The sequence below is a fragment of the Drosophila rhopaloa genome, unplaced genomic scaffold (genome assembly GCF_018152115.1).
Source record: "Drosophila rhopaloa isolate 14029-0021.01 unplaced genomic scaffold, ASM1815211v1 contig_2, whole genome shotgun sequence".
Classification (NCBI taxonomy): domain Eukaryota; kingdom Metazoa; phylum Arthropoda; class Insecta; order Diptera; family Drosophilidae; genus Drosophila; species Drosophila rhopaloa.
Genome location: NW_025335083.1, coordinates 15,416,961 through 15,443,648, shown reverse-complemented (window position 1 = coordinate 15,443,648; position 26,688 = coordinate 15,416,961). Strand labels below are relative to the sequence as shown.

Sequence of the window (26,688 nt, the reverse complement as noted above, 5' to 3'; positions counted from 1 at the left end):
GGACATGCGTTCACCTCCTTGCCAGGCGGTCCAGGCCTGTCATAAAACAATTAAGTTTAATTTTGTCACCGTGCCCGGGCTCCAAGTAGCACCCATATCCCAGTCTCTTGGCTATTAACGCATGTTTCATAGTTGTTATTGTCGTGGCTGCTGGGGTAATTGTGCACCTGTTGCCGCCTTTTGTTTCGGGAGATGCGATAGAGGGACCACATCAAAACAGCCCACTTGTTAGGGCTTTCACTGGAAATCCCTATTTATATCAGACAGCATTGAATATATCTATTTGGTGTTATACTTAAAATCTAGTTAACAATTTTCTATACTTTTTAATTTAAACATTGTTTGTGGTTTCTAACTGTCTAATAACCAAACTTTTTTGTTGTCAGATTCAAACTCATCACACCGAAATCTATCAGTAAAGTATAATTTCATTAATGCATATTTTTGGTGTAACACATTGTTATTTAAATACAATAAAATACTACCCCTTTTTTGGTAACTCCAGCTCAGTTTCTCTTTAGTTGCTTAATGCATATTAATTTAAAAACTTCGGGAAATTTAAAGATTACTTGAAGTCCGATTCCAAGAGCCCCTATTTAGTAGTAATTTTGGTTTGTGCTATCATTTAACATACTAGAGACTAAGATTGTTCAGATCTTCCTTTCACTGGGGGAAATACTTCCTAACAATATCTCGGACCCACTGCGGCCACCTATTAACTCATTTTGTGGTTTTTATGATCCTTTTTTAGTTGGGTGTTTTATCATTTGTTGATAATAATTATGGTCATTTGTGATAATTGTGGGCTATTGTGTCATGTCTTGCAGGAGCCGGAGTTTTATTTCTCTTTTTTTTGTTCGTTTGTCTTGACGCGCACTTTAGTAATAATTGTCATTAAGATAATTAGCTGAAAGGTATGTGGCTTGGCCCCTGCCCATTGGAAGAGTTTTCAGTTTATTAAATGAAAAGCTATGAAGAAACACGGAGGCAGCAAACGATCCACAGATTTACGATGCCAGATTAGACAGCGTTTAGCCTGAGAAAAGTGAAAATCCTTTTCGGAAAAGGTCGTTAAAGTTGGCCCACCAACCAAACGAACAGATCGTAAAATTGGGAGGAGGAAACGATTTGGTGAATGAAAATGCCTTTTTAATTGTGTGAAAATTAAGGGAATTATGAGACAGATCGTGACGCTGAAATCACTCAGTCCCGCCGATTTGGTAAGATTTGTTCCGAGAATCGCCAAAATGGAGACAACAATGAAAAGGCATGGCCAGAATGACAACTTCCTGATGGATGGCAATTTGAGAGCCATAAATCGCGATTGAAATGCTCGTTCATCTTATCGCGATTGAACGAGCACCACCCAAATAGTTTCCACAAAGAACTCTCATAATTAAACTATGCAAATTTCGCACTCTCCGTTCGTCGGCGCCATCAAAGCCAGGCAATAAACCACCAAACCAAGTCAAGTCTAGTTTGCTTTTGGCCAGTGGATCACTGCTTTTGGGCGTTTTCCTTTCGACACATAGAGAGACTTGTTAACCTGTCACATCGTTAAAGATTTGATTGATTTTGCTCAGGAAGCCGAAAACATCTGGGCGGTCGCCGCAAGATCTTAATGAGAAAATAATGTAGCGCATTTAAATGTGTGGCGGGACCACTAAAGTTTACTGCTGAAAATGTTTGTTTTGTTGTTAAGAGACTGCACCAAAAGAAAAATATATATTCAAGAAAATAGTTGTTTAAATTGATTTTATTTAAAAAAGTATAGTTAATCTGTATGACATACAATTTATAAACAATTTAAAAATAATGTTTTCTTAAATTCTAAGTACCTTTCTAATTTCTACGTTGATTTCTATTTTTTAAATAAAAAATTCATGAAACGCTTCATACATATGGGATATATAAAGGATAATACTTTTTTATAATAACTTTTTCTACCGTTGAATAGTTAAATTTAAATTAATTTATTTATATAATAAAATGTTTATCTTAACGCTTCGAATACAGGCTTATTCCTAATACTTTTCTTCTTTTAAAACTATTTTTTTCCATCACAACAAACTAATAAAGATATACAGTTTTGAATAATTTTAAATGGATAAAATAATGAAGTTTTAGATTAAATGATGCTGTACCTCAAATTAGTTTTATCAACGTAAAAGTATTATAGATATTACAACCTAAAAGTTGGAGAAATATGTAATATTATAATCCTTTTTGTTACAATTTAACCGAAACAGTTTTCTTACTGTGTCTTGTTAGTTTAATCTATGCTCAAATTTGTAGTTAATCGTTCAATTTCGGACACACACAAGCAACAACAACGGCAACGCCAAACAACCAGTTTGCGTTGGCGACAACTTTGCATTCCCCTTGACAAAGTAACATTTTTCCCAGTTGGGATTGTTGTTTTATTTTTTTTTTTGAAGATTTATCACTATTCTCCACACAATTTCTCAATAAGCAGATCGGTTGGGCTCTCGCTCGCACAGTTAGTCGCCATCCCGCTCACCCATTGGATTCCAATGAAATGTGTTTTCGAATAAAAATGGTCCATGCGATGCGATCGAATTTAAATTGAAAAATTTGATTTTAATTCTTGCATTTGAAATGTGTTTTCATTAACATAATTAACGTACGATTAAATGTTTAGTATCGCCCTCCCTCTCACTTTCGGCACCCATCCCTCTCTCGCAGTCTACTTGTTTGTTTTCGTTTGAATTGTTGTAAAAATAAAATAAATTACATTTTAACAGCAAAGAAAGTTCCCTTCAGAGACATTGACAGCTATTCGTCAGTCCATAAAATTTGGGTTTTTTTTTTGTGGGTTCGATTTTTTCTGTTTTTTAGGATGCATTAAAAGTCAAACGATCTCGGGCGTGTTTGTTTCCTCACTCTCGTGTGTTTTTCGATCTGGGGGGTCCATGGGGGGATCCAAAGATGTTTAGCGCGGTCGAGGGGTCTCCCCTTCTTGATTTATGTTTGTGGCTCATTTATATTGAAATTTGATATATTCGAGCGCACGCGGTTCATTTTGCAAAAGCCGCCCGTCTCCACTTCGTATTTTATATTCGAATTAATTGAAATGATTGTGATCTACAACATCGCATGCATATATGGCCACTTTGGATCTGTATATACAGTGGATCGCAGCTTATTTCGTGCAGTTACCTAAAAAAAGTTCAAGTCGTTATTCCAGCTAAACTAAGAAAGATAACAGAAAAATTTAAATGCAGTATTTTAAAAGGGAATATTAACTTGTTTATTAAATTAAAACGATTTCCTTAATCGTAAAAACAAAATAGTTATTAAATAAAAACAAAATGTGCAGGCTTTTTTCATGCCGCAGCTTATTTCGTGCAGTTCATTCTTCTTAACTTATTATTTGTAATTTAAAAGCTAATATTTGGTATGTCCTCATTTCTGGTTCAGGACAGCTTTAAAACGATTTCCCAAGGAAGAAACTAACTTTTAAGTGGTTTCCACTGGAATTTTTGGCCATTCTTCCATAAGAACACTTTACATGTCGTTTTTGTTCGAAATCTTCCTCTTCCTTATAGCGATGTCCAATATTTCCCATAAATTTTTGATCACATTTAAGTCTGGAGACTGTGCTGGCGTTAAGACGGCATGAGGGCAGTTCCAGACAAGATAAACCTCCACAATTCCTGCTGAATGCTTCGGATCGTTGTCCTGGTAAAATCGAAATCGATCGCGAATGCCCAGTTTTTCAGCAGTTTGGAGTAGGTTTTCCTTTAAAATCTGTAGGTACATCTTGGCCATCCATGATAACTTCAAAAAAAATCGAGGTTGCCCCGCCAGAAGCTGCCATACAGGCCCAAACTATAACATGACCCCCGCCATGCTTGACTGTAGCTTTTAAAAGTTTGTTTTCGAGCTCTTTATTAGGTCGCCGCCAAACATATTAAACCAAAAAGGTTACATTTTGACTCGTCTGCAAATAACACGTCATTCCAAAACGAAATCGGAAGAAGAATATGCTCCCTTGTTCCTAATACAGAGCTAGAAAGCAAACTCCTATAAGCTACGGTCAAGCATGGCGGGGGTCATGTTATGGTTTGGGCCTGTATGGCAGCTTCTGGCGGGGTAACCTCGATTTTTTTTGAAGTTATCATGGATGGCCAAGATGTACCTACAGATTTTAAAGGAAAACCTACTCCAAACTGCTGAAAAACTGGGCATTCGCGATCGATTTCGATTTTACCAGGACAACGATCCGAAGCATTCAGCAGGAATTGTGGAGGTTTATCTTGTCTGGAACTGCCCTCATGCCGTCTTAACGCCAGCACAGTCTCCAGACTTAAATGTGATCAAAAATTTATGGGAAATATTGGACATCGCTATAAGGAAGAGGAAGATTTCGAACAAAAACGACATGTAAAGTGTTCTTATGGAAGAATGGCCAAAAATTCCAGTGGAAACCACTTAAAAGTTAGTTTCTTCCTTGGGAAATCGTTTTAAAGCTGTCCTGAACCAGAAATGAGGACATACCAAATATTAGCTTTTAAATTACAAATAATAAGTTAAGAAGAATGAACTGCACGAAATAAGCTGCGGCATGAAAAAAGCCTGCACATTTTGTTTTTATTTAATAACTATTTTGTTTTTACGATTAAGGAAATCGTTTTAATTTAATAAACAAGTTAATATTCCCTTTTAAAATACTGCATTTAAATTTTTCTGTTATCTTTCTTAGTTTAGCTGGAATAACGACTTGAACTTTTTTTAGGTAACTGCACGAAATAAGCTGCGATCCACTGTATAAAGGCGTGCATATATTTAAATTGTGAATATCGCTTTGTCCGCGCTCTACTCTCCTTTGTCTCTGTCTCGTTTTCAGCGAACTTTTGTCCCATCCATATAAATTATATCTCGGTTAGACAATAGTATAACACCTCCTAAATGCTGTTGTTAGGGCCCTGGTTTAGTTTTATTGCCGACGCCTGACAAATACATAAATGTTGTAGGGCGTTTAGATCATTGGAAAGTCAGAGGTGTAGGCGTTACTAAAGAATTTGTATAGAGAATTTAAAGAAATAAAATTAAACTTAAGCTATTTAAGCGTGTTAGCATTTGAAACATTTTAAAAGTATTTTTAAACAATTTTCTTTCATGATTATAATTTTTAATTTCTCGAATATATACAAATCTAATCTTCTTCGATCTACATTTTTTCTTTGCTATTTTGAAATGTGCAAATTTAAGCCATATTAATAACATACTCTTATTTCCGGACACTACCAAAGTTTGAAAGTTAGTAACGCACTTTATTTTCACCTTGAAAAATCAGCAACCCCAAAAAGGTCGTTTAATCTTAATGCCAAATTGTTGGGCCGACCATCGCTGGAAATAAACTTGGCAAATCAACACATTTGTCAAGCTACACATAACAAGGCGCAGACGAGAAGGTCCAAAGAGCCGAGAGCCAAGAAAACAAAAGTCCAACCAGCCAAAGGCAATTAAACGGAATCGGAAAGGAGAACAACCAAACTGGAGGAGAAGATGGGGGAAATCCAGGGCTAAGTTGATCACCCGCTGACAGAAAATCACTTGGCAACGCGGCTGATCATTAACCGATAACACATGACATTAAAGAGGCTCACAAAGAAGTTTTAAACGCACACAAAATAAGATAAATGCCGACCACCCCAATGAGGAGGAGATCCCAGTCGACCGAAGACGAGAATCCCCGACAATAACGAGCGGAAAATTAATAGTGTGAACAAAGAAGAAGAATTGGATTGGGAATTGGGGGGAATATGGGGATCCAGGGGATTCGGGGAGGTTGAGATCTGGCCAGATGAGATAGGTATCAGCTTACATTGGAGCAGGCTCCATACCGACGACGGTAGTAAGGAGTTGGAAATTTGTCAAAATGTCAACGGGTGAAACAGTTTTGGAACGGCCGGAGATGAGATGCCCTGGGATTCGATGGGATAGTAGGGATTGGGGGAAACCTCGTATGGGGCAACCACGTAGCTTTTGTAAAACAAACCATTAGCAGCTAATAAACATTAGTCATGCGACAAAACAAAGTCTCTGCAGTTTGGAGTCTGGAGGAGCTCGATGATTTAGTGAGTGTAATTAAAACTTAAGTTTCCTTCGCTTCGCATATGTAAATAATCTGGCAGAATTCCACGAAAGGCCAGTCGAGCCGAAAAACGAAATACTAAAAAAAGAGTTTTTCAACTCTGAGGTTGAACAAGTTTTTGGTGTTTGCTGCTCTCCACTCCGGGGTCCATATATATATATATAATTATAACGAATCGCCTGTTTAATCGAAATTTATGCAGATCGTGGGTAACCGAAGCGAGCAGCGCGTGTTGACAGTCAAACCATTATCAATCACTGGACGGAGGATCGGTAGTTGGTTAGATAGCCACTGTTCTTGGGGGGATTTTAAGGTGGCTCTCGAAACGGGTACTGCCGATAAGATCGTTTTGTAAGTGATCATGGACAAATCGTGTACAAGATTGTGTGTGCCAGCGATGCCAATAGAAACTCTATTCGGTAATTGGCAATTAGGAGCAGGAACTCTCATCCTTGTGAGTCACATCACCTCCATTTTACCGGATCCCATTCCATGTAGCTGTAAATGTATACCACTTCATTTGTTTCCGTAGCTTCCTTGAATTCTGGTTGTGTGTCACCAGCTCACCCCATCTCTTCGGATCCTCAGAGTCCGAGGACTTGGATCCCCTGTTATTTATGAGAGTTTCATCCAATCACAAATCACTTGGCTTGGAACATTTTGTTTTGCACATTTTTATGGTTGCTACTGATGCTATGCAAGTGATTGTATGTCCGAAGGGGGATGGATTTAATGGTTTCAGTTTAAAGAAAGGAGGTCTAGCTCTGTGGCCTAAGTTGAGAAATGAATAGGTTATACTACTAACTAGTCTTTGAGGTTTTTTTATTTAAAGATTGGTATCATTTCACAATGTAAGCGCAAATAAATCTAGAAATATATTTTAATAGTCATATATTATCTTCTATCAATCAATTGCTGATCGCACTTTTTATATTTAAAGAAAAAGACATATTGGGATATATTTTTGGTTTTTCCATTGTCCTTTTTTTGCCTGGTTTATTTAATTATGTAAGTAGTTTTCATTGTTTTTATAACCTCGGTAAATTACATAAAATTATGTTATTCACACAATCTTACAAAACTAAATTTATTGCCTACATATAAAACTGGGAAAAGCTAGACTTGATACAGCTTTTGGGTAGGTTAGAATGGGTTAAACCAAATGTCCTTTGAAGAGCCAATAACTAGAGATTGTTAAATCTATTTTGCATAGCTCTATGTAATCTTGTTTGCTTGCATATCCTGTCTACCCATTTATTTACCCGCAAAATGCCCACCGTTATCAGGCTGACTTCCTACCCTTTTTATATTGGCCAGAATAGTAGCTTACTTCGCATACTCCCGTTTGGGAATTCCAAGGGGTTATGTCATCTAGCTTATGGCCATCAGTTCCTTCCCACACTCACACAGACTGGAACACTGTGCCGTGACGAGTGGAATCACCTCGAAAGATGATCGCTGCGCATGCGCATAACCGTAAGATTCACACATGCCTGGGAATCGGGCGAGGATGCGGATGAGAATGTGGATGTGGATGTGGATGTGGATGTAGCTGTGGATGAGGAACAAGAGAAATACATTTTGAAAATTTAACGATGCGCACATTTTATTACCGCAATTAATTACAAAAACAACGCGGCCAAAACGAAATCTTAGTCACTTTATCAGAGGTCCAAAAAGAGAGACAGAGAGAATGGGAGAAGAGCAGAGCGAATCGAGCGATCTGAGGGCAGCGATAAGCTTTATGATAGATGTGACTAGTAGAACGCTACTACCAAATGGTTCTGGGCCTGCAGATTGCAGCTCCTCTCGTAATTGGAGGCGCGACAGTTTGTCTCCAGCAGTCAAACCTGGTTAATTGGAGAGTCGTTGGGAGAGAGACCTGGCCGGGAAACCTGTTTCTCGACCAATTAAATTCGAGAGCGGAGCGGGAGAGTCACAGCCAGCAGGCTTTAGGCCCGGCCAAAAGACGATGACGGCTGCTGTGGGCCGTGAGCCCAAGACATTTCGTGTTTCGACGCGTAACGCGACAGTTCCCGGCCAACAAGCGTCTCGTGTCCGAGTCCAAATCCAAATCCAAATCTAAATCCAAATCGAAATCAGTAATCGGTCAGCGGTCTATGAGTGATTCGCCGCCGTGGAGAAGAATGGGTTTCAAGCACGCCATGCTGCAGCGCAGTTACGAACTGTCGCCCTCGCCGGCGCGCATTTCGCCCACCAATGGAGTCCAGGCGGTGGGAGCCCAGCCACCGGTGCAGGTCACCGACTTTAGTATCAGTAAAATCCTGGGCAAGGAGCGCAAACCTGCTCCGGATGCGAGCACGAACATACTGGATCTCTCCAAGAGTGGCGGCAGTGTTAGGGTTACCCAGCCTGGACCAGGATTAACCATGCCATCATCCCCTTACGGAGCAGGAGCAGGAGCAGGGGGCTACTCCATGCTGCCGCCCGATCTGGTGGCCATGGCCAATGCCACCAAGTTCTATGCCCAGTTCTTCCCGCATCTATTGCCCGCCTATGCGGCTGCTGCGGCAGCTGCAGGATTGAGTACACCACCCACATCGCCCTACTCACAGCATCCCCAGAATCTGCCCACCCAGAAGCGCTTCTTTGCCCCCTACGTGATCAATGGCCAGGCGGCGGGGCAACGTCCGAGGAGCACCGCCTGCACTCGTCCGGATTGCCTGGAGTGCCTGGATTACTACCAAAGATTGCAGGCTGGTGGCTACAAGCAGGCCACGCCCCTCATTTCACCCGCCGCCTCCTCCGTGAGCAGTTCCAGTGGATCCGTGCGACCCGTCAGGGATCTGATCATGAGTGCCGCTGGTGGAGCCACTGCCACAGCCGCCGGCACCAACATCTCACTGACCACCGTCACCAATCTGAGTTTCAATGCGGTGCAGTCAACTGCCGTCGGAATGGTGCCCAAGATGCCGGTGGGACTGGTGGCCACTGCCGTCGGCAGTGGTGGTAGTGGAGCCATCGGTGGCATCGCTGGCTACAATCCAGCGGCCAACGAGGAGATCAGCTACAAGTGCAGGATATGCGAGAAGGTCTTCGGATGCTCCGAAACTCTGCAGGTGAGATTTTAAACTATAATTACCAACTTTAGGATTTACCAATCAATAGATTTTTTTAATGAACAAAAAGGGCAGATAGATTAGTTATTTATTTTAAAAAATTTATTAAATATAGATAAACAAAACTCAAAATATTAATCGACTTTTTTACATTCCGTAAATAATATTCAGTTTTAAAAACTGTTAAATCAATCAAAGCTAAAAATATAAGGATAGCGCCGAGAATGGCACATTTCCAATCTTATTTTGGATTGTTTTTGGTTTTACAAAAATAGAGCGAATTTATCATATAGCTTTCAGTTTTTCAGCATGAAAATATAGAATAATTAATATATAAAGTTCGGCTTGCCGAAGTTTTCTTTCTCTCTTGTTTTAAATTGGTTGTTAAACCATTTTCAGAATTCTATGTTTTACTCTTGTAAAAAGAATTACAATTGCTTTTAGTACGTTTCAGAATTTTTTATTTGTGTCCATGCTTAAATTTATCATGAAGCCGTAGCCAATAAAAACACAGGATCTTTGTCACTCGAAATAAAGCAAAAACAATTTTTTAATCAGAAAATGTTGTAAGTACTTTTGGTAAATGTAACTGCAAAATCCGAAAACAAAAACATTTAAGCAATACAAATTGTTTAAACCAACAAATTAATAAATTTATTAACCACTACCAGTTTTGTAATATTTATTGTTATCTGACAAATGTTGATAGCAAACGTTCAATGGATTACTTCTGATCTAAACTCCTCTCACCAGTTTAATATTTTTTGCTGTGATAAATTTGAAACATTTTTGGATACCAAATTCCTTTCAAAACAAGCAAACCTAAATGTATTTGAAGAACAGCTTTAACCTTTCATATAGCCATACATCAAATGAAATATCGTTCATCCAGTCCTCAAAGTCAAGAGGCATTCAAGATCCTCCCGAACGGGTTTTTCATCCAATCGAGATACCATCTGGAATAGGGCGGGGCCAACGAGAGATCCAATGGGAGGGCGGAGCCCCAGAGAGAAAGGTTGAGATCGGAGTGGAGTGGGGAAGAGAGCGGCGGAGAATTATGCAAATCTCGCGGCCCGTTCAAAATGGAGTCGGCCAAAAACAGAAGCGGGCCAAGAGAGAGAACTGGTTTTACGCATGGGTGCAGGGCGCAGCTACCAGCTACCAATATATTAGAAAGAGAAGGCGACAGGCATTCACAAAATGGCCCCAGAGAGAAAGAACCAGAAGTTCAGTTCCCAACTCAATTTATAAAACTAAATTTTTAAATTCATTATAAATTAGACCGCATTAATATTCTAAAAACCCTTAACCACATTAAATAATCCTCGACTGTATCAGATTTGAGTTTTTCTAAAGGTTAATGTTCCTTTTTACTGGAATTGTTCCTTAGGTCTTATCTATCTTATGTGTACAAAAACTAAAAATACTTCAAATCTACCCTTTTAACCTATTTAACTATTTACTATTTGTCAAAAATGTCATTAAATTACAATATATTATATTAATTGAACATCTTAAGTTCTATATTTAAAATCAACATATATTTGTCTTGAGTTTTCTATTAAAATATGAAATTTAAATTATTAATATCATTTGATTTACATATTTTTTTCCTTTTCATTTAGATTTTGGTATTTTCAATAAAGTCTTTAAATATAGCAAGGCGCGGTTTTATAAAAATTTCTTAAAATGCATCCTTCTTTACTATAAAATTGAGCAATTTAATTAATTTTTAATCTTTCCCCTTTTCAGGCTCACGAAAAGACGCACAAATCGCCGCGGTACGAGTGTGCGGATTGCGGAAAGGGCTTCTCTCAGCTAAGGAACTACAAGTACCACCTGTCCGTTCACCGGGGAACCAAGGAATTCGCCGCCGAGTGTCCCGAATGTGGCAAGACCTTCAACGACAAGGGCTACCTCAGTAGCCACTTGAAGATCCACAGGAATCGGAAGGAGTACGAGTGTCCGTATTGTCCAAAGTCGTTTAACCAGCGAGTGGCCTTCAATATGCATGTCCGCATTCACACAGGGGTAAAACCGCACAAATGCAACGAGTGCGGAAAGAGATTTTCGAGGAAAATGCTGCTGAAACAGCACATGCGAACACACAGTGGCGAGAAACCGTATCAGTGCTCCGTATGTGGCAAGTCCTTTGCCGATCGCAGCAACATGACCCTGCACCACCGTCTGCATTCGGGCATCAAGCCTTTTAGTTGCCCCCTCTGCCCCAAGGCCTTCACCAAGAAGCACCACCTGAAGACGCACCTCAATTACCACACCGGCTGCAAACCGTATGTCTGTCCACATCCGAATTGCAATCAGGCCTTCACGCAGTCGAGCAACATGCGAACCCACGCCAAAAAGTGCCAGTATCGTCCTTTGGATGGAGTCGCCTCCTCAACTCTTCCACCGGCGGGAAAGGGTCCTCAACAGATGGCCATGGCCATGGCTCCAACATTCGCGATGCCACCACCACCTGGTCCTCTTCCACCTGGACCACCTCCGCCCACTCAGCAAACCCTTTTCAGCAATCTCAGGACATTCTGAATCGATGGAGGGATCGCAACCGAGAGCAGTATCAACCAAAATTGTAGCACTTACCAAGTATAGTTCTTCCATTGTTATTATTCATTTTAGGATTTATATAAAGCATATTTAAGTCAGATTCTGTTTAATAGAAAAGTTTATAAGGAACATATATTTAAATAGTGAAAACTTTACAAGCTCAGTCAAATACTAATTGCACTGAAGTATCTTAAAACTTTTATTTTTATGTGTCAAAAAATCCATCTAAAGTTTAAATAAAAAAAAAGTGTATTAGAAGTTTGATCTTGACAGAACTCAATAAAATAAAAATTGTCCATATACCAGAACCAAAATAAAATTGCCAATAAATGCCTTTTTTAAACTTAACTATGTCGTGTCATTTTAGATAAAGATTTTTCGCCTTAAATTACCGAAAATTTTCCTTCATATTATTAAACGAATCTCAAAATTTAATTGTTACTTTAAAATGTGTAATATTTAATTCACGTAGTCAATAAATATAACCCATAATTTACTCTATTGAATGGTTTTATTTTTTGTCTTCTATTTTAAAAATGATTTTTGAAATACAACAAAGTCTTTAAGAAAAGACAACTTTGAGATTTTACTGATAAATTGATATAGAGTATTTGAAATGGCCATAAATTGTATAATAACGAATTGCCCTTAGAATATTCCCAATCTAGTTGTGATTTTATTTATGTCAGACTAATTCATATGTCAAAGCAAAGCAATACAAAGCATTCTCTTGTAAGTAAGTATCTGTATCATTCCAAAAACCCTATTACCAAAAAGAATAATTTTTTCAAGTTTGTGGCGATAAGCCCTATAAAAGATTTAAGCCATTGAAAATGGAGGAAACAGATCCGGTGATAAATGGAACCGGAACACTGGACGTCGTCGGCCTCATCGAAAGCCTTAAGCTAAAGGAAACCAGCGATTCCGCTTTGATCCTCGATCGCTATCCCCCGTACTCGCCATTCTATGGAGTAATGGGCGTCGTCTTTTCCAGTGTACTAACTTCGGTTGGAGCGTCCTACGGAACCGCCGTTTCCGGTACTGGGATCGCCGCCACAGCCGTAATGCGTCCGGAATTGGTCATGAAGTCGATTATTCCGGTGATTATGGCAGGAATCATTGCCATCTATGGCCTGGTGGTGTCCGTACTGCTCTCAGGCGAACTGGCTCCTTCGATCAAGTATTCGCTGCCCACTGGATATGTGCACTTGGCCGCAGGACTTTCGGTGGGATTCGCTGGACTGGCTGCCGGTTACGCCGTGGGCGAGGTGGGCGACGTGGGTGTGCGACACATCGCCCAGCAGCCACGCCTCTTTATCGGCATGATATTGATCCTGATTTTCGCCGAGGTGCTGGGCCTCTACGGCCTAATCATCGGTATATATTTGTATACTGTCAACATAAAGTAACAAATTGGTGTTCCAATCACAAGGAAAAAACAAATATAATCACAAAATAAAGGGATTTAGAAATAATTTCTGCTTATAAAATCTTTTACTGGTTTCCGCAAACTATTTAGATTCTGAAAAAAAAAAACGTGTACAAAATTTTCTTAAGATTACATAGTATTTAGGAACCTTAAACTGTGATATCCAAAAACGTCGAAATGTAAACGTTCATCTATGAAAAACTTGTGAAGAATATCATTACAAGAGTTTGAAATTTCCTAAAAAATTAATAATTGAGTATTTAAATTATATTTCAAGCATTAACGGCTTTTCATGTCAGACAATATTGCCACCTTACTTTATTTAATGGGTTGAGTCCCCACTATCAACAACCGTGGTATTTTTCGGATAACTGTACGAGGGTCACACTTTAAAACTCCGACGCATTAGCGAGTGCTTCAACCACACTGACCCTGTGTATCGATACATCGATACTTTCTTCAGTCGTTAACCCATCTTTAATTTTGTTAGCAATTAATACATTTAAGCGAGCGGAAAATACGCAGGAAGCGCCAAAAAACCTTGCAAAAAGTGCCCGCGCACCCCGGCAGAGTAGCGTCCAGTTGGCTGGCATTAGCCATCAACCAAATCCGATCGATCAGTTCATTCGATTCGGGTAATTTCGCCATTTGGCATAATTTCATCACTGCACACGTGTCTGGAGCTGCGTGACTGGAAACTAGAGTGCTCCGTGGATTGCGGACGAGCCCGAGGTTGCGCTGCCAAATGCCCAGCAGCCAGCGGCGGCCAGGAAGAGACTTTTCCGGCAAAGAAGGGGAGGCAGCGGCAGGAGGTGCTGCTGACCACTGCACTTCCCATGGCTGAGTACTGGCAGCAGTTGTCCAACGGCGGAGGAGGGGCTGGAATAGGATCAGGATCAGCAGGACCTGGCAGTGAGTCCCCTTCCATGGCCGCCTGCAATGGAGGTCACCAGGGTGGGTCCAACACTCCAAACAGCGGCAACAACAACTATGTGAACTTCAATCAGTTCATCATGCAACACAATCTGGGCGGAGGAACGCCCTCCAGTGCCGCAGGCACCATGCAACATCCGCTGGGAAGCACTAGCACTGGCTCCAGCAGCAACACAAACTACTCCCTCAGCGGCGGCGGAGGAGCCTTTGGCCTCAATCCTCCAGCGGCATCAGCGAACTCCAACAACTTTTCAAATGTGAGTCATTCAGCTCATGACCGCTCCCAACCTATTTGTATATGCCTTCTCCATAGAGGATATAGTATAAAATAATTTGATTTTAAGATTTCAGTTCTATGGCTTTTATTTCTTTAAAATAGGATGCTTATATTCCAGAGTAGCCATAGAAACAATCAAGTCAAACTTAAATAGTTGCATACCTAAATTAAACAAGAAACTAACCTTTTAACTATAGCTGAAATTATCGTGCCAAACTTTCACATTCACATTTTTTAAATAAACAAGAATTTACATTGATTAATGGATAATCTTTTGCAAGAGTGTTCACCTATAGTTCTTGTTAAATCACGTTTTATGAATCAGGTCTTGATCAAAGTCTTGATATAAATAATATCAATCACTATTCTCTCAACAGTTTTACTCGCAGCCCGTATTCCCATCGTATCAAAATGGCGATGGCATCGCTAGCGCCGCATTCACCAACAGTTACGGATCGGGCAACCCGAACAGCAGCACTTTTTCGAGTCTTTACACACCGTTCGGCAACAATCCGTTTGACTTCAGCGCTTCCAAGTTGCAGGCCTCGGCGCCCGAATTTGTGCCCAGTCTGGCCAAGCTGAGTCTGGACGAGACTCCAGCAGCCACAACGAACGGGAACAGCACTGCCAGCCTAGAGACTGCCATAAATGAGACAAGACCCAGGGCTCTGCAAGCCGAAGGCGCTTCGGAAAGAGGAGCCAACAACCACCGCTCGAACCACAATTACGAAAGGGACCGGGATAGAGATTCTCGTCCAGGAAGCACGCGTCAGCAGCGGCGCTCCGACTACCGAGATGATCGGGAGGATCGACGGGAAAGAGAGGATCGCTACGAACGAAACGATCGCAGGAGGCCGCAGAAACAGCAACGCTACGACAATCATCGCAGCAACAAACGGAGGGATGACTGGAATCGCAACAGGGATCGTATCAACGGCTTTCCACGGGCCGCCGACGATCTGGACACGAGCAACGAAAGTGCCCACCCATCGCCCGAAAAGCAATCGCAACAGCTGCAGCAGCATCAGCAGATTTCCCCGAGAAGAGCTCCACCGCCGCCGCCGGCGGATAACGAGAAGCTATCGCAGCGTGAGAAACTCATCCGCGATATCGAACAGCGGCGACTGGAGTGCCTGGTGTGCGTGGAGGCGATCAAGGCGCATCAGCCGACCTGGTCGTGCCAGAACTGTTACCACTTGCTTCATCTGAAGTGCACCATTACCTGGGCGAGCAGCTCCAAGTCTGAGAACGGATGGCGTTGCCCAGCCTGCCAGAATGTGCTACAGGATCTGCCGCGCGAGTATCTCTGCTTTTGCGGGAAGCTAAAGAACCCGCCGGTGTCGCGGACGGAGTTGGCCCACAGCTGCGGCGAGGTCTGCTGCCGAATCGAGGGCTGCAGTCACGCCTGCACCTTGCTCTGTCACCCCGGTCCGTGTCCGCCGTGCCAGGCCAATGTGGTTCGAAGCTGTGGCTGCGGACGCAGTTCCAAGACCATGCAGTGCGCCATGAAGGAAGAGCTCTTGTGCGGCGAGATCTGCGACAAGGCGCTAAACTGTGGCGAGCATCGGTGCAAGGCGGAGTGCCATTCGGGCAAGTGTGCTGCGTGTCCCGATCAGGTGGAGCAGCACTGCCATTGTGGCAAACAGGAGCGCCAGGTGCAGTGTACGCGCGAGAACCAGGACAAGCGCAGCTACTCGTGCAAGGAGAGCTGTGGAAAACCGCTACCCTGTGGAAACCACAAATGCAAGGACTCCTGCCACGCGGGCAGTTGTAGGTAAGAATAAATTGCCACCCACTGAACTAAAAACTATATAACCGAAAAGTTGCCCTTTTAACTAGGTGCATTTTCATTCCGCTCAATATTATTTAAATCTGTATTGTTCATAAAAATTCCAAAAATATTAAAAGTTTGTGGTTTCGATATATAAGACATTCCAAAAAAATATTAACATTTTGTGGTGTATAAAGGCAATTCATATCATAGTTAATTTTTGATGATACACAACATTTTTTAGAAACTCAGTTTTAAGACCACCAAATTTGGCATTTTGAGGCTTAAAATATGTGCATTAAACATGCCTTCTTTAAAATAGTAAAAAATACTACTGAGCTTGTGCAACATTCACTGTATCTTACAGCCTTAATACAAGTCAATTGTATGCTAAACTATTCAAAGCTTATGCAGATGGGTCATTTCTACGCTATGTAGAAGACTAAAAATATTTATCCTCTTAAACTGATAAATTACTTTTTTTTAGACCCTGCAAGCTGAGTCCGGAACAGATAACCAGCTGTCCCTGTGGCAAGATGCCCGTACCGGCCGCTCAGCGTTCGAGCTGCCTGGATCCCATCCCCACTTGCGAGGGCATCTGCTCCAGGACACTACGCTGTGGAAAGCCGGCCCATCCGCACCAGTGCGGCAGCAAGTGCCACCTGGGCCAGTGTCCGCCGTGTCCCAAGCAAACGGCTGTTAAGTGTCGTTGCGGCCACATGGACCAGATGATCAAGTGTCGGCAGCTGTCCAGTCGGGCGGACGATGCCCGTTGCAAGCGACGATGCACCAAGAAGCGCAGCTGTGGCAAGCACAAGTGCAATGCCGAGTGCTGCATCGACATAGATCACGCATGTCCGCTGCCTTGCAACCGAACCTTGAGTTGCGGCAAACACAAGTGCGACCAGCCGTGCCACCGCGGAAATTGTCCGCCATGCTACCGCAGTAGTTTTGAGGAGCTCTACTGTGAGTGTGGCGCCGAAGTAATCTATCCGCCAGTGCCGTGCGGCACCAAGAAGCCAATCTGCAAGCGCCCCTGCTCGCGCTCCCATCCCTGCGAGCATCCGCCCCAGCACAACTGCCATTCGGCGACCACGTGTCCGCCCTGCATGATGTTCACCACGAAGTTCTGCCACGGCAACCATGAGCAGCGCAAGACCATTCCCTGCTCGCAGCCCAACTTCAGCTGTGGCCTAGCCTGTGGCAAACCATTGCCATGTGGCCGCCACAAGTGCATCAAGCCGTGCCACGAGGGCGCCTGTCAGACGACCGGCGAGATCTGCCGCCAGAGCTGCACCAAGCCGCGATCGAACTGTGGTCACAAGTGTGCGGCCGCCTGTCACGAAGGAGCCTGCCCGGAGACTCCCTGCAAGGAGCAAGTGGAAGTTCAGTGCGAGTGCGGCCACCGGAAGCAGAGCCGCAGCTGCCAGGAGTTGGCTAGGGAGCACAGCCGCATAGCCACTGCCCAGCTGGCCTCATCCATGGCAGAGATGTCCCGCGGCAATTACATGGAGCTCAGCGAAATCTTGGCCCCGGCCAAGGCCAACAAGTCCAACAGAACGTAAGTCGTCTTAATCCCTAAAAAATTAATAAAAAAGGAAGTGCCAGAAATCTCTGTTTGATGAAAAATATTATTGAATAATAAATCCAATTTCACTTTAAATTGAAATTGGTTGAAAGAGATTTCTGTAACAGGCCCCTTGTATATTACATATGTAATAATTGATCTATTATCTTTTAGTCTGGATTGCAACGACGAATGCCGACTGCTGGAGAGGAATCGTCGCCTGGCCGTGGCCCTGTCCTCAGGAAATCCCGATACTAAGCAAAAGTCCCTGACCAAGTACTCGGAGTTTGTTCGTGGGTTTGCAAAGAGAAATCCGGCGCTTACCAAGAGCGTGTACGAAACGCTAAGTGATCTAGTGAAACTGGCCAAGGAGAGCAAGCAGCGGTCAAGGAGCCACTCCTTCCCCACGATGAACCGCGAGAAGAGGCAGCTAGTGCACGAGTTGTGCGAGATATTTGGCATAGAGTCGGTTTCCTATGACAAGGAGCCCAATCGTAATGTGGTGGCCACTGCACATAAGGAAAGGGTAAGTTCAAGCAACTGAAAGAGGCTTTCAAATCTGTGTTCTTACTTGTCCTAATTTATTCGCAGTGCTGGCTACCCGCTACGAGCATTATGGAGGTGCTGGCACGAGAGTCCGGACAACGTCGTGTCCCGGTTCCCAGTAACAATGCGTGGGGCTTGAAGAAATAAAACTAATCCATCTGGATATTCGTATACAGAGATATTCTTTATGTTTAATCGTTGGCGCTGGATAATTATACTTTAAAACGGATGCAAAGGAGCCTGAAGGAAATATTGATTGATCCTGAATGAGGAAAAGCCGAATGCGCTGCGAGGACAATACACAAGGATAATTGCCGTTATTGCGTATATTTTGTAAATTATAACGAATGTTAGTTGAACCTTAGAATGCTAAATGTTGAATACTGAATGGAGTGAAGTGGAATACACAGGCACAAATATGAAGAATGCTGTTAATTAATCTGTTGTACGATGAATTAATCCAACATGAATCCTTCTGACCACGTTGCATCTAACTAAATAAAAAAGAATTAGATCAGAGGGATAAATAAATGAGAAAATAGAGCAGAGGGCAAATATTGTGTTTGATTTATTGATTGGCTGCAGAATAAGTAGTTACAGCTGAAATCGGAATAATGGTAGCAGATTCAGTAAAATACATTAATATTGTAAAAGCAATAGCAATTTACAGCAAATGAATTTTGATTTGTGTAAAAGAATAGTTCTTTTTAATATTTAGACTTTCCTGTATTTACACTTTCATCGATTTAGAAAAGTTCACTGCGCTATTAAGTTTAAAAAACATAAATAGTAAAATTAAAATTATCTGAAAACTAAAAATAGTGTTGCAGCAAGCAACTTTAGTGAGCCCATCAATTAAATATGTTTTATAGCTTTCAGCTTTTATTAACAACCTAAATTCAGTGCTGCAAGCTGATTTTATATAACGCTCGATTTTTTAAAATGGGCAACTTAAAAGAAGATGGGAATTGTAAAGTTTTAATACCAATAAATTTGAAATGTTTTAATAACGCCAAAAAAGTGCGAACTGCATATAAAGGCTTTATTAAAAGCATGACCAAAAATGTGGGTCGAGCTTCACCATTAGATAATTAACGTTGGATATAACCCAAGTGGAGGTGCTCAAGGGATATTGCACCTGCGCTGGTCCTCGTAGTCGAGGAAACTAGAAAATAAACCCCCCCTTCCCAATGGGTCCCCAAACTCGTTGCCATCTCGTTTCGGGCTATGGGCACACGCTTCTAATTTGTTGCCATTGCCGTTGCCATTTTCACGAAAAACAATAAGCGGCGCCAAGGGAATAATGCCAAAATAAAGATGAAATGTTACGACTAGTCGAGAGTGGCGGGGGATTCCCCGGGATGAGACGAACTCACGCACTCACCGGAACGAAAGAACGCAACGGGAAAAGGCAAAAGGCGAAAGGCAAGTCGTATATGAATATAGACCTGACATAATGAGCAGCCTATAAGCGAAATGGCTGCCAACATCGCCCCCACTCAAACTCAGCCTCTCAAGATGTGTGCGTAATTTGAATTTAGTCTGCCGGGGAGTTTATTAACAAATACAAAGAAATCCGGACGGTGCGGGGGCCGAAATGAACGAAAAAGAAAGAACGCTTTTAAGGCGAAACGATGGCTCTGATGGGTTGGGGGAAATAATTCCAGGGAGATTAAATTGTGGTTGGCATCTTGGGCCGGGGTTTTTGGCCAGAGCCCGCGAGATCGTGGGGTAAAGAGTTCATTTTGGGTCAATTGTAACCACTGCATGTGCGTGTGAGAGGGTTGGATTTTATGTACATATATAAAATGTGTGTAATTTTAATTATGTGCTATGGCAAGTAACACAAAAAAAAAAAAGAAAAGTGGCATGGCCAATGTGTGCGCATCTGCTCTCGAATCATACTTGAGCTTCTCAACATTCCAACAATTACGATTTTAATACAGTTATTTATTTTATATTTAAATTTTAAACCAACAGAAAATTTTAATTGTTTATAATTACTTTTTGCGGTTAGATGAGTGTGGACTTAAATTATATGCGTAAGCTCACTTTGATGGTGTGTTAAATTATGGGCTTTACTTTTATGTGTTATCAATACATGTCAATTTTTCGTGGTTGTTAAATACCAATTGAGTAATAGCAGGAATTATCTTCAAAAATGTGATTGAAGTGTGTTTAATTAAGCACTATAAATTATTTTAAAAGTGCAACTGCAAGTTACGCTACTGGTGTTTATTAAAATAAATATTGAATATTGATTTGATTGTGCTATGATGGTGTTCATTAAAAATTGATTGATCTTAAAGTCCATTTGTGAAATGTATGTATCTGGCTTCAAGATAAATATATGGTTTGTGTACATATTTTATTTATAGCTAGATAGTGTGTACAAACTTATTTAATAGGTGGTTACTTACAGTTGACGGCTTTAAAAGAAAATAAGGTGTACAAGTTGAACAAGCTTTTGAAAATAAAAACATTGATTACATAGAAAATCATTAATTTTTTTCAAATCCTAAGGAAACTCCGGTGTTAATGGTATGAGATTTTCCACATCGTGGCACTCTACTATGAACTTTGCCATTATCGTTAGCCGAAAAAAAGAAATAGTAACTTGACAAACATTTGATGCTCATTTGTGACATTTTGACCTGGGCGAACTTCCATACATCTCTGCATATAACATATGCAGTGGCAGGTAATATGAAAGCTGTCCTTAAAATATTCATTAAGTCTGAGTGCAGTGGCTGAAATTATGCCTGCGTGTGGCCCAGTCGTGTCCTCACCTAACTTCTCCACCCTAAGCGTGTCCTGTGTCCTGCGAACACGTGACCCGGGCGAAAAGAGGCGACCACAGAAATAAAATAGGACTAGTGAAAGGATGGGTGCAGAGCGGTTGGCAAGACGGCGAGTCGCTTTCAATTTGCGCATTTTGGCATTTTAAAAATGCATTAAAGGAGCAGCCTCGGCCCCATCAAGGAGCACAAATAACGTGCCCAAAAAGATCTGCAGACAGACACAGCGCGAATGCGAAAAGAAAAAGTTGCGATGAAAGCGCGAAAATTACTTCCTAAATAGCCGCCTGACTGCCTGCCAAGACTTCTCAGCAAAGGGTGCCTTTTTTTCGGGCGGGAGGGGTGTTGGGCTGTTGGGCGGTTGGAGGTGAAACGGCCTCCTAGCCGAGACGACGGCCATGTCCTGGGCTCAATAAAGGAGACACAGGCACTAGCACACATTCATAGGTACGGTATGCAAAGGGCCTGGAGACAGGAGACAGGAGCCAGGAGACAGGAAGAGGTCGCAGAGTCGAATTCAAATTGCAAATTCGCCGCAGATTTTTTATGCACTTTTCCCTAGCCAAAATTAAGCCAAGCGAACGCTGCGCTCCGGAACGATTTCCAGACGGGGACCAAGACCAGGAACAGGACTACAAGCAAGGGCAGGACGAGGCGGACTAAGAGGACGACATTGCTGACGTTTTGACAGCAAAATAAAAAAAGAAATAGACTGCAACAGGACTGGTAATGGAAGGCGGGGGGCTGGGAAAGGAGGCCCAACTGAATGCAAATATTATCGTATCTGTATGCGAAGGCAAGGCAGCAGGGAAATATCGGGGTAATCGCGGAGACAAACTGCACAGAGAAAAACTTACCAAAGCTAAAAATGTCTACAGGATAACACTTTAATTTTATTTTCTACTTACGAAACTAATCGGCTTCCTGTATATCAAAATAAATCAAAATACTTATATAACATTAACATATTAATTTAATTAAGATTAACGATTAAATGATTTATTTTTATAAATAAATACAAATATTTTGGTTATACCTTTAATACGAGATTTTGCTTATATATTATATAGACAAATTTTGATCGAATGAATATGAATAATAATATGAATAACATTTCACACGATTAAATATTTTTGTATCATTTTATCTGCTTGTGATTTTATCTCTTTGTGCATGTGAGTTGCAGGGAAAAGGATAAAACCCAAGAACGAGTGCGACGAAGAGTCTCGCCTTTCTATAAGACCTTTTCTATAGCGAAAAGGTGACAAACTGGTCGAGCCACTTGTGAGTGAAAGGGGGAGTGGGTAGTGCGAAGGACATGCGGAGATATTGCCGCCTTACCCACCCACTGCCTATCTGTCGCTGAAACCCCACTTTAGACTCCCTTCCGCCATCCAACTAAATGCATTTCGGTTTTTATTCATATTTTATTCAAATGTGGCAACCAAAATGGCACAAACACTGCGCAGTTATTTATGTAATTCGTTCTTTTTCCTGCAGCCATCCTTGTTGCACCAGAGATGCAATAAGAGAACTTGGAAATGAACCAAAAACGAAGTACGTAAATTTTTTAGCCAGAAAAGACAATTTGGTGGGTCACCAAACCGATTTCTTTCATTATTTTGGATCGTTATTTAAATATCGAAATTTAAGTGAAACCGAATTTTAGCTTGAATAAATTGAATTTAAAGTTTTGTTAGGTTAAAAAAACTAATAAAATTATATCCTATAACTATAAGTTATTTAAATAGGAAGCTATTTAGCTTTCATATAAGGAAATTACTTTTTGAGTAAAGAAATGTTAACTAGTTCCGGATTGGATAGACATATCTAAGCCATATTGTAGTTGTAATTATTCGATTACAAGTTGATTAAGTTGCCTTGAAACTTCACCACCACCAAATGAACAGTCAACTCAGAGCAACGGAATGTCCTCGAACTACAAGTAGCTTGTTTGCCTTTCTGAAATTTCACTTAGTTATTTATGCATTTATTTCTTGATCACTTTAGCCAAAGGGCAACGAGGTAGGAATTTTATAATTCTCATTGTTCAAGGCTGTGGGGGCGGTATGATGGGTTGCTTATAAATAAAGCCACGAGACATCAGCTTGCCATGAATTGCATTTTCGCTTCGCCTTCACTCATCTGTTTCTCCGCCTGCTCTATATTTTTTTTTTTACCAATATTCCGTTGGTGCCTTTGCCTGACGAAGCCTTTTCCTTTTTGCCATAAACTTGTCATCATTTTAATATTGGCAGCTTATAAAGCCACGATAGATGGGTGGTTGTGCTGAGGGGGAGGGTGGTTCAGACCCGATTCAAACCGTATAAAAAGCGGAGCGGGACGTCGACCCAAAGCCAATGTCAAGCCAAGTCAAGACAAGCCAACTCAGCAGCGGATTATCTGCGACAGCAGCATGGAAAGCTGGTGGGCGGAAGGTCACAGGATGTGGGGTTAGGGGACTTTTACAGAACACGAGAACAGGTCTAGCAAGCTAGCTAGTTTGTGTGTTGCAGAAATTACTGTAAAATACAATTTCCCGCTTTTATAGCTCATTTCCAACAACATTTGCTTAGCCGCCGTCACCAGAGTCTATGGGAAAACAATTTTTATTGCATTTCACTGGCAATAAGGGAAATGAACAGCGGGGTGGTGGATGGATAGTGGGTGGGTGGGCGTTCGGTTGGTTTTTCCAAGAGATGAATGGCGGCGAATGTCGAACGGTGTAGGGAGTAAGTAAATATTACTTCTTTTCTTTTGCACTTCCTCCTCCATCTGCTGCCGCCTCTCACTCTTTTTTTAAACACTTGGCATTAAGTGCAACAGCTGGGACGGGAAGCGGTGGCCAGTCAGCCAACGTTTCCTGCGTTAGTTGTGCGCTCCAAGATTCAATTATAATGCAATAAAGCGCGAATCAGAGCTACAATAAAAATAACAAAAATGAGCTGCTCCAACGGGATGCACACCCTCCAACACACGAATGGATAACGAGGATACAGTGCATATAGCAGCAGATTCAAGGGGCCTCTCAGCCCACCACCCTTCATATGCATCCCGCTGTCGAAGGGTGTTCCAGATAAAGTAGTTAAAACAATTTCATTTTCGAATACGTTTGGACTTTCCAATTATTAAGTAGTTAAACCATGCAAATTTAAAAAAGTTCAGGTAAATTTGAGGTGATAAAAGCAAGGAATGCACTCTTAAAATTAAACTTAATGCCAAGTGTTTGAATGTTAAATATATCTTTGCCAATATAAATCGAAAAATTCATTGTATATTTTATACAGTTTAATTGACATTAAAATCTTCAAGATTTATTTTTAAAAACCTAAATTATACTTGCTAATTTTCTACATTTCCTAATTAAGGAAATCTTAAAAAATCATTAGATTTGTAAACTTTGTATATCTGTAATTTAAACTTAATTAAAATCCCATTGGCAAAGTAGACACAAGACAGGAATAAATGGAAAATGAACAACAGAACGGAATAAGAAAATTGATAAAACGAAGACTTTAAGCGATTTCTAGCTTCGGGTGAGAAATTCCAGGGAATCGCTTTTTTGGAACGTGCTCGGAATATGCAACAAAAAGAAAAGCGGACAGGGAAGATAACCCACTACTACAGTGGCAATCGAGGGGGGTGGATGGGGTGGGGCAGCTAAGTGCTTAAGTGTTCTAATGTTGTTCCCGTTCTCTTTCATTTTGTCGAACCCCTTCTCCGGCGGTCGCCCTCCACTTGAGTTGCAATTTGCAAGGCGCCAAGGCTTCCATAAAATTCCCCTCTAAAAGAATCCCAGCCTCATTTTAATGTAATTATTGTTGCTGTCTGGCGCTTATTATGAAAATTATCAACTTGATGCTACACCACCAAAAACAAAACCTTAAATAGGGAAACCAAAACAGAATTAATGTAAAATCCACTAAAAACAATCAAGTGATGGAAAAATTTGAATCTTTCTTAAAAATATATATGCCCTGAAATTGACTTGGGGCACTTTAATTATCCAACTAAAGTGAAGGCAAAGCCAACAAAATGCTAAACAGCAACGGCAACAATAATGCCAACAGAATTCAATTAAAAATTGAATCCCCGGAAATTCCTTGTAGTCGCCCAAAATGTCGAAAAGCCATATTGTCAAAAAAAAAAAATATAATGGAAAAACAAAAAAGGAAAGCCAAATTGTTCAACTCACGAAGGTGGCTGGCGAAACATGTGGCCAATAAATTTGCCAAGACCGGGCCTAAAAAAAGAATCAACAAAAAGGAAAGCGGGGAAAAAAAGAGAAGACAAATCTGCTCCCCCGTAATCCCAACTTAAGTATGTAAATTGCCGCACGTTCATTTTTTGATTTTCCAGCATGAAATCAGTATAATCTGTTTTGCAGACCCTCTCAATGCCCCGCTTTTCCCTGAACACTGACCAGTTGGGAAAAAGTCAACGTTGGTGCTGAGAGCAGAATCAACTGGCCCAGTTCATACACAATGAAAAAGTATTTCCACTGTAAATTTTGTAATAGGTCCACAGGTTAATAAAATGTCACATAATAGTTCACATTTGTTGTACTAAATCTGAAAAAAACTGTATAATATTATTTATTATTTGTAGTTTTTGTATAATTAATTAATTAATCAAGAGACTTACTTTTATTTATCCTAATAAAGCTACAATTTTCTATGCTGATAACAGATAAAACTTTATACCATATTCGGAATTTTGGTACTTTAAAGATTTTAATTAGAGCATGGAAAATAAATAGATATCCTAGCTTTTATGATTTGCAATTGCTAAAGGTTGTAATGACGTAGAATAATAATTCAGAGAAGTATGGTTTTAGCTTAGCATTTGATATATTTTGGTATTTAAGATCCTTTTTTGGCAACACTATTCCCAGCACAGTAATGTAGTTAGAGATTCAAAAACTTGCGCCTGCTTGCAGTTAACTTAACCAAGTTAACCAGTTTTTTTGTGTGCAGTCCCAGTAACCGATGTCCTTTGGTCTTGCTGTCCTGCCCAGGAGCGCTGATTAACGCACTCGAGCGCAATCTGCCTCACTTCACTTTTATGTAAACACAAAACAGAAATATAAAGGCATGAAGCAAAAATAAAATAGAGCTCATGGCCCTCCAACTGTCTGCGTTTCTTTTGGGCCTATCTAGATGGCAGCGTGAAAACGCTGCCGGTGGAAAAACGGAAAACTCTACTCGTCTCTGTTTGACTGTCTGCCTTTTCACATTAAAGGTAATTTTCATATTTCTGCAAATGGCAGCCAGACTCAATCTCTCTCTGACTGTCTGTTTGTTCTGGCTCGTTCTTCTTCTGCTTGGCACACGGCAATTCAATCATTTAAATTCAAAAATACACATAAATATATATAATTTATATGCATGTACATAAGATTGGTAGGAAAAGTGGGGTTGGGGGCGCAAGGTGGCTGGAATACATTGCCAGCATAAGCCAACGACCGCCGTTTGAGTGCGGAAAGTGAAATAGGTGAAACAGCACGAGTATGAAAAGCTTATCGAAGAGGTGATGAAATGCCTGATACTCTTGTTATTTTACCCGGACCCATTCACATTCACATTCACATTCACTTCAGTT

The 26,688-nt window shown here is 41.1% G+C and overlaps 3 protein-coding genes across 3 annotated transcripts; all 3 read left to right on the top strand.

The window, feature by feature from the left end:
* The first annotated feature begins 8,150 nt into the window (after positions 1 to 8,150).
* LOC108037563 (zinc finger protein 362) lies at positions 8,151 to 12,181 on the top strand. The gene is made up of 2 exons (XM_044459962.1): positions 8,151 to 9,201; positions 10,954 to 12,181. The coding sequence occupies exons 1-2, from the start codon at positions 8,242 to 8,244 to the stop codon at positions 11,746 to 11,748; spliced, it is 1,755 nt and encodes a 584-aa protein (XP_044315897.1). The 5' UTR covers positions 8,151 to 8,241; the 3' UTR covers positions 11,749 to 12,181.
* A 292-nt stretch (positions 12,182 to 12,473) lies between these two features.
* On the top strand, positions 12,474 to 13,241 carry LOC108037564 (V-type proton ATPase 16 kDa proteolipid subunit). Its single transcript, XM_017114167.1, has 2 exons — positions 12,474 to 12,502; positions 12,559 to 13,241. Exon 2 carries the CDS (start codon positions 12,600 to 12,602, stop codon positions 13,173 to 13,175), a length of 576 nt encoding a protein of 191 aa, XP_016969656.1. The 5' UTR covers positions 12,474 to 12,502; positions 12,559 to 12,599; the 3' UTR covers positions 13,176 to 13,241.
* A 402-nt stretch (positions 13,242 to 13,643) lies between these two features.
* LOC108037565 (protein shuttle craft) lies at positions 13,644 to 18,844 on the top strand. The gene is made up of 5 exons (XM_044460068.1): positions 13,644 to 14,385; positions 14,783 to 16,179; positions 16,664 to 17,737; positions 17,918 to 18,269; positions 18,335 to 18,844. The coding sequence occupies exons 1-5, from the start codon at positions 14,032 to 14,034 to the stop codon at positions 18,434 to 18,436; spliced, it is 3,279 nt and encodes a 1,092-aa protein (XP_044316003.1). The 5' UTR covers positions 13,644 to 14,031; the 3' UTR covers positions 18,437 to 18,844.
* Positions 18,845 to 26,688: the final 7,844 nt, after the last annotated feature.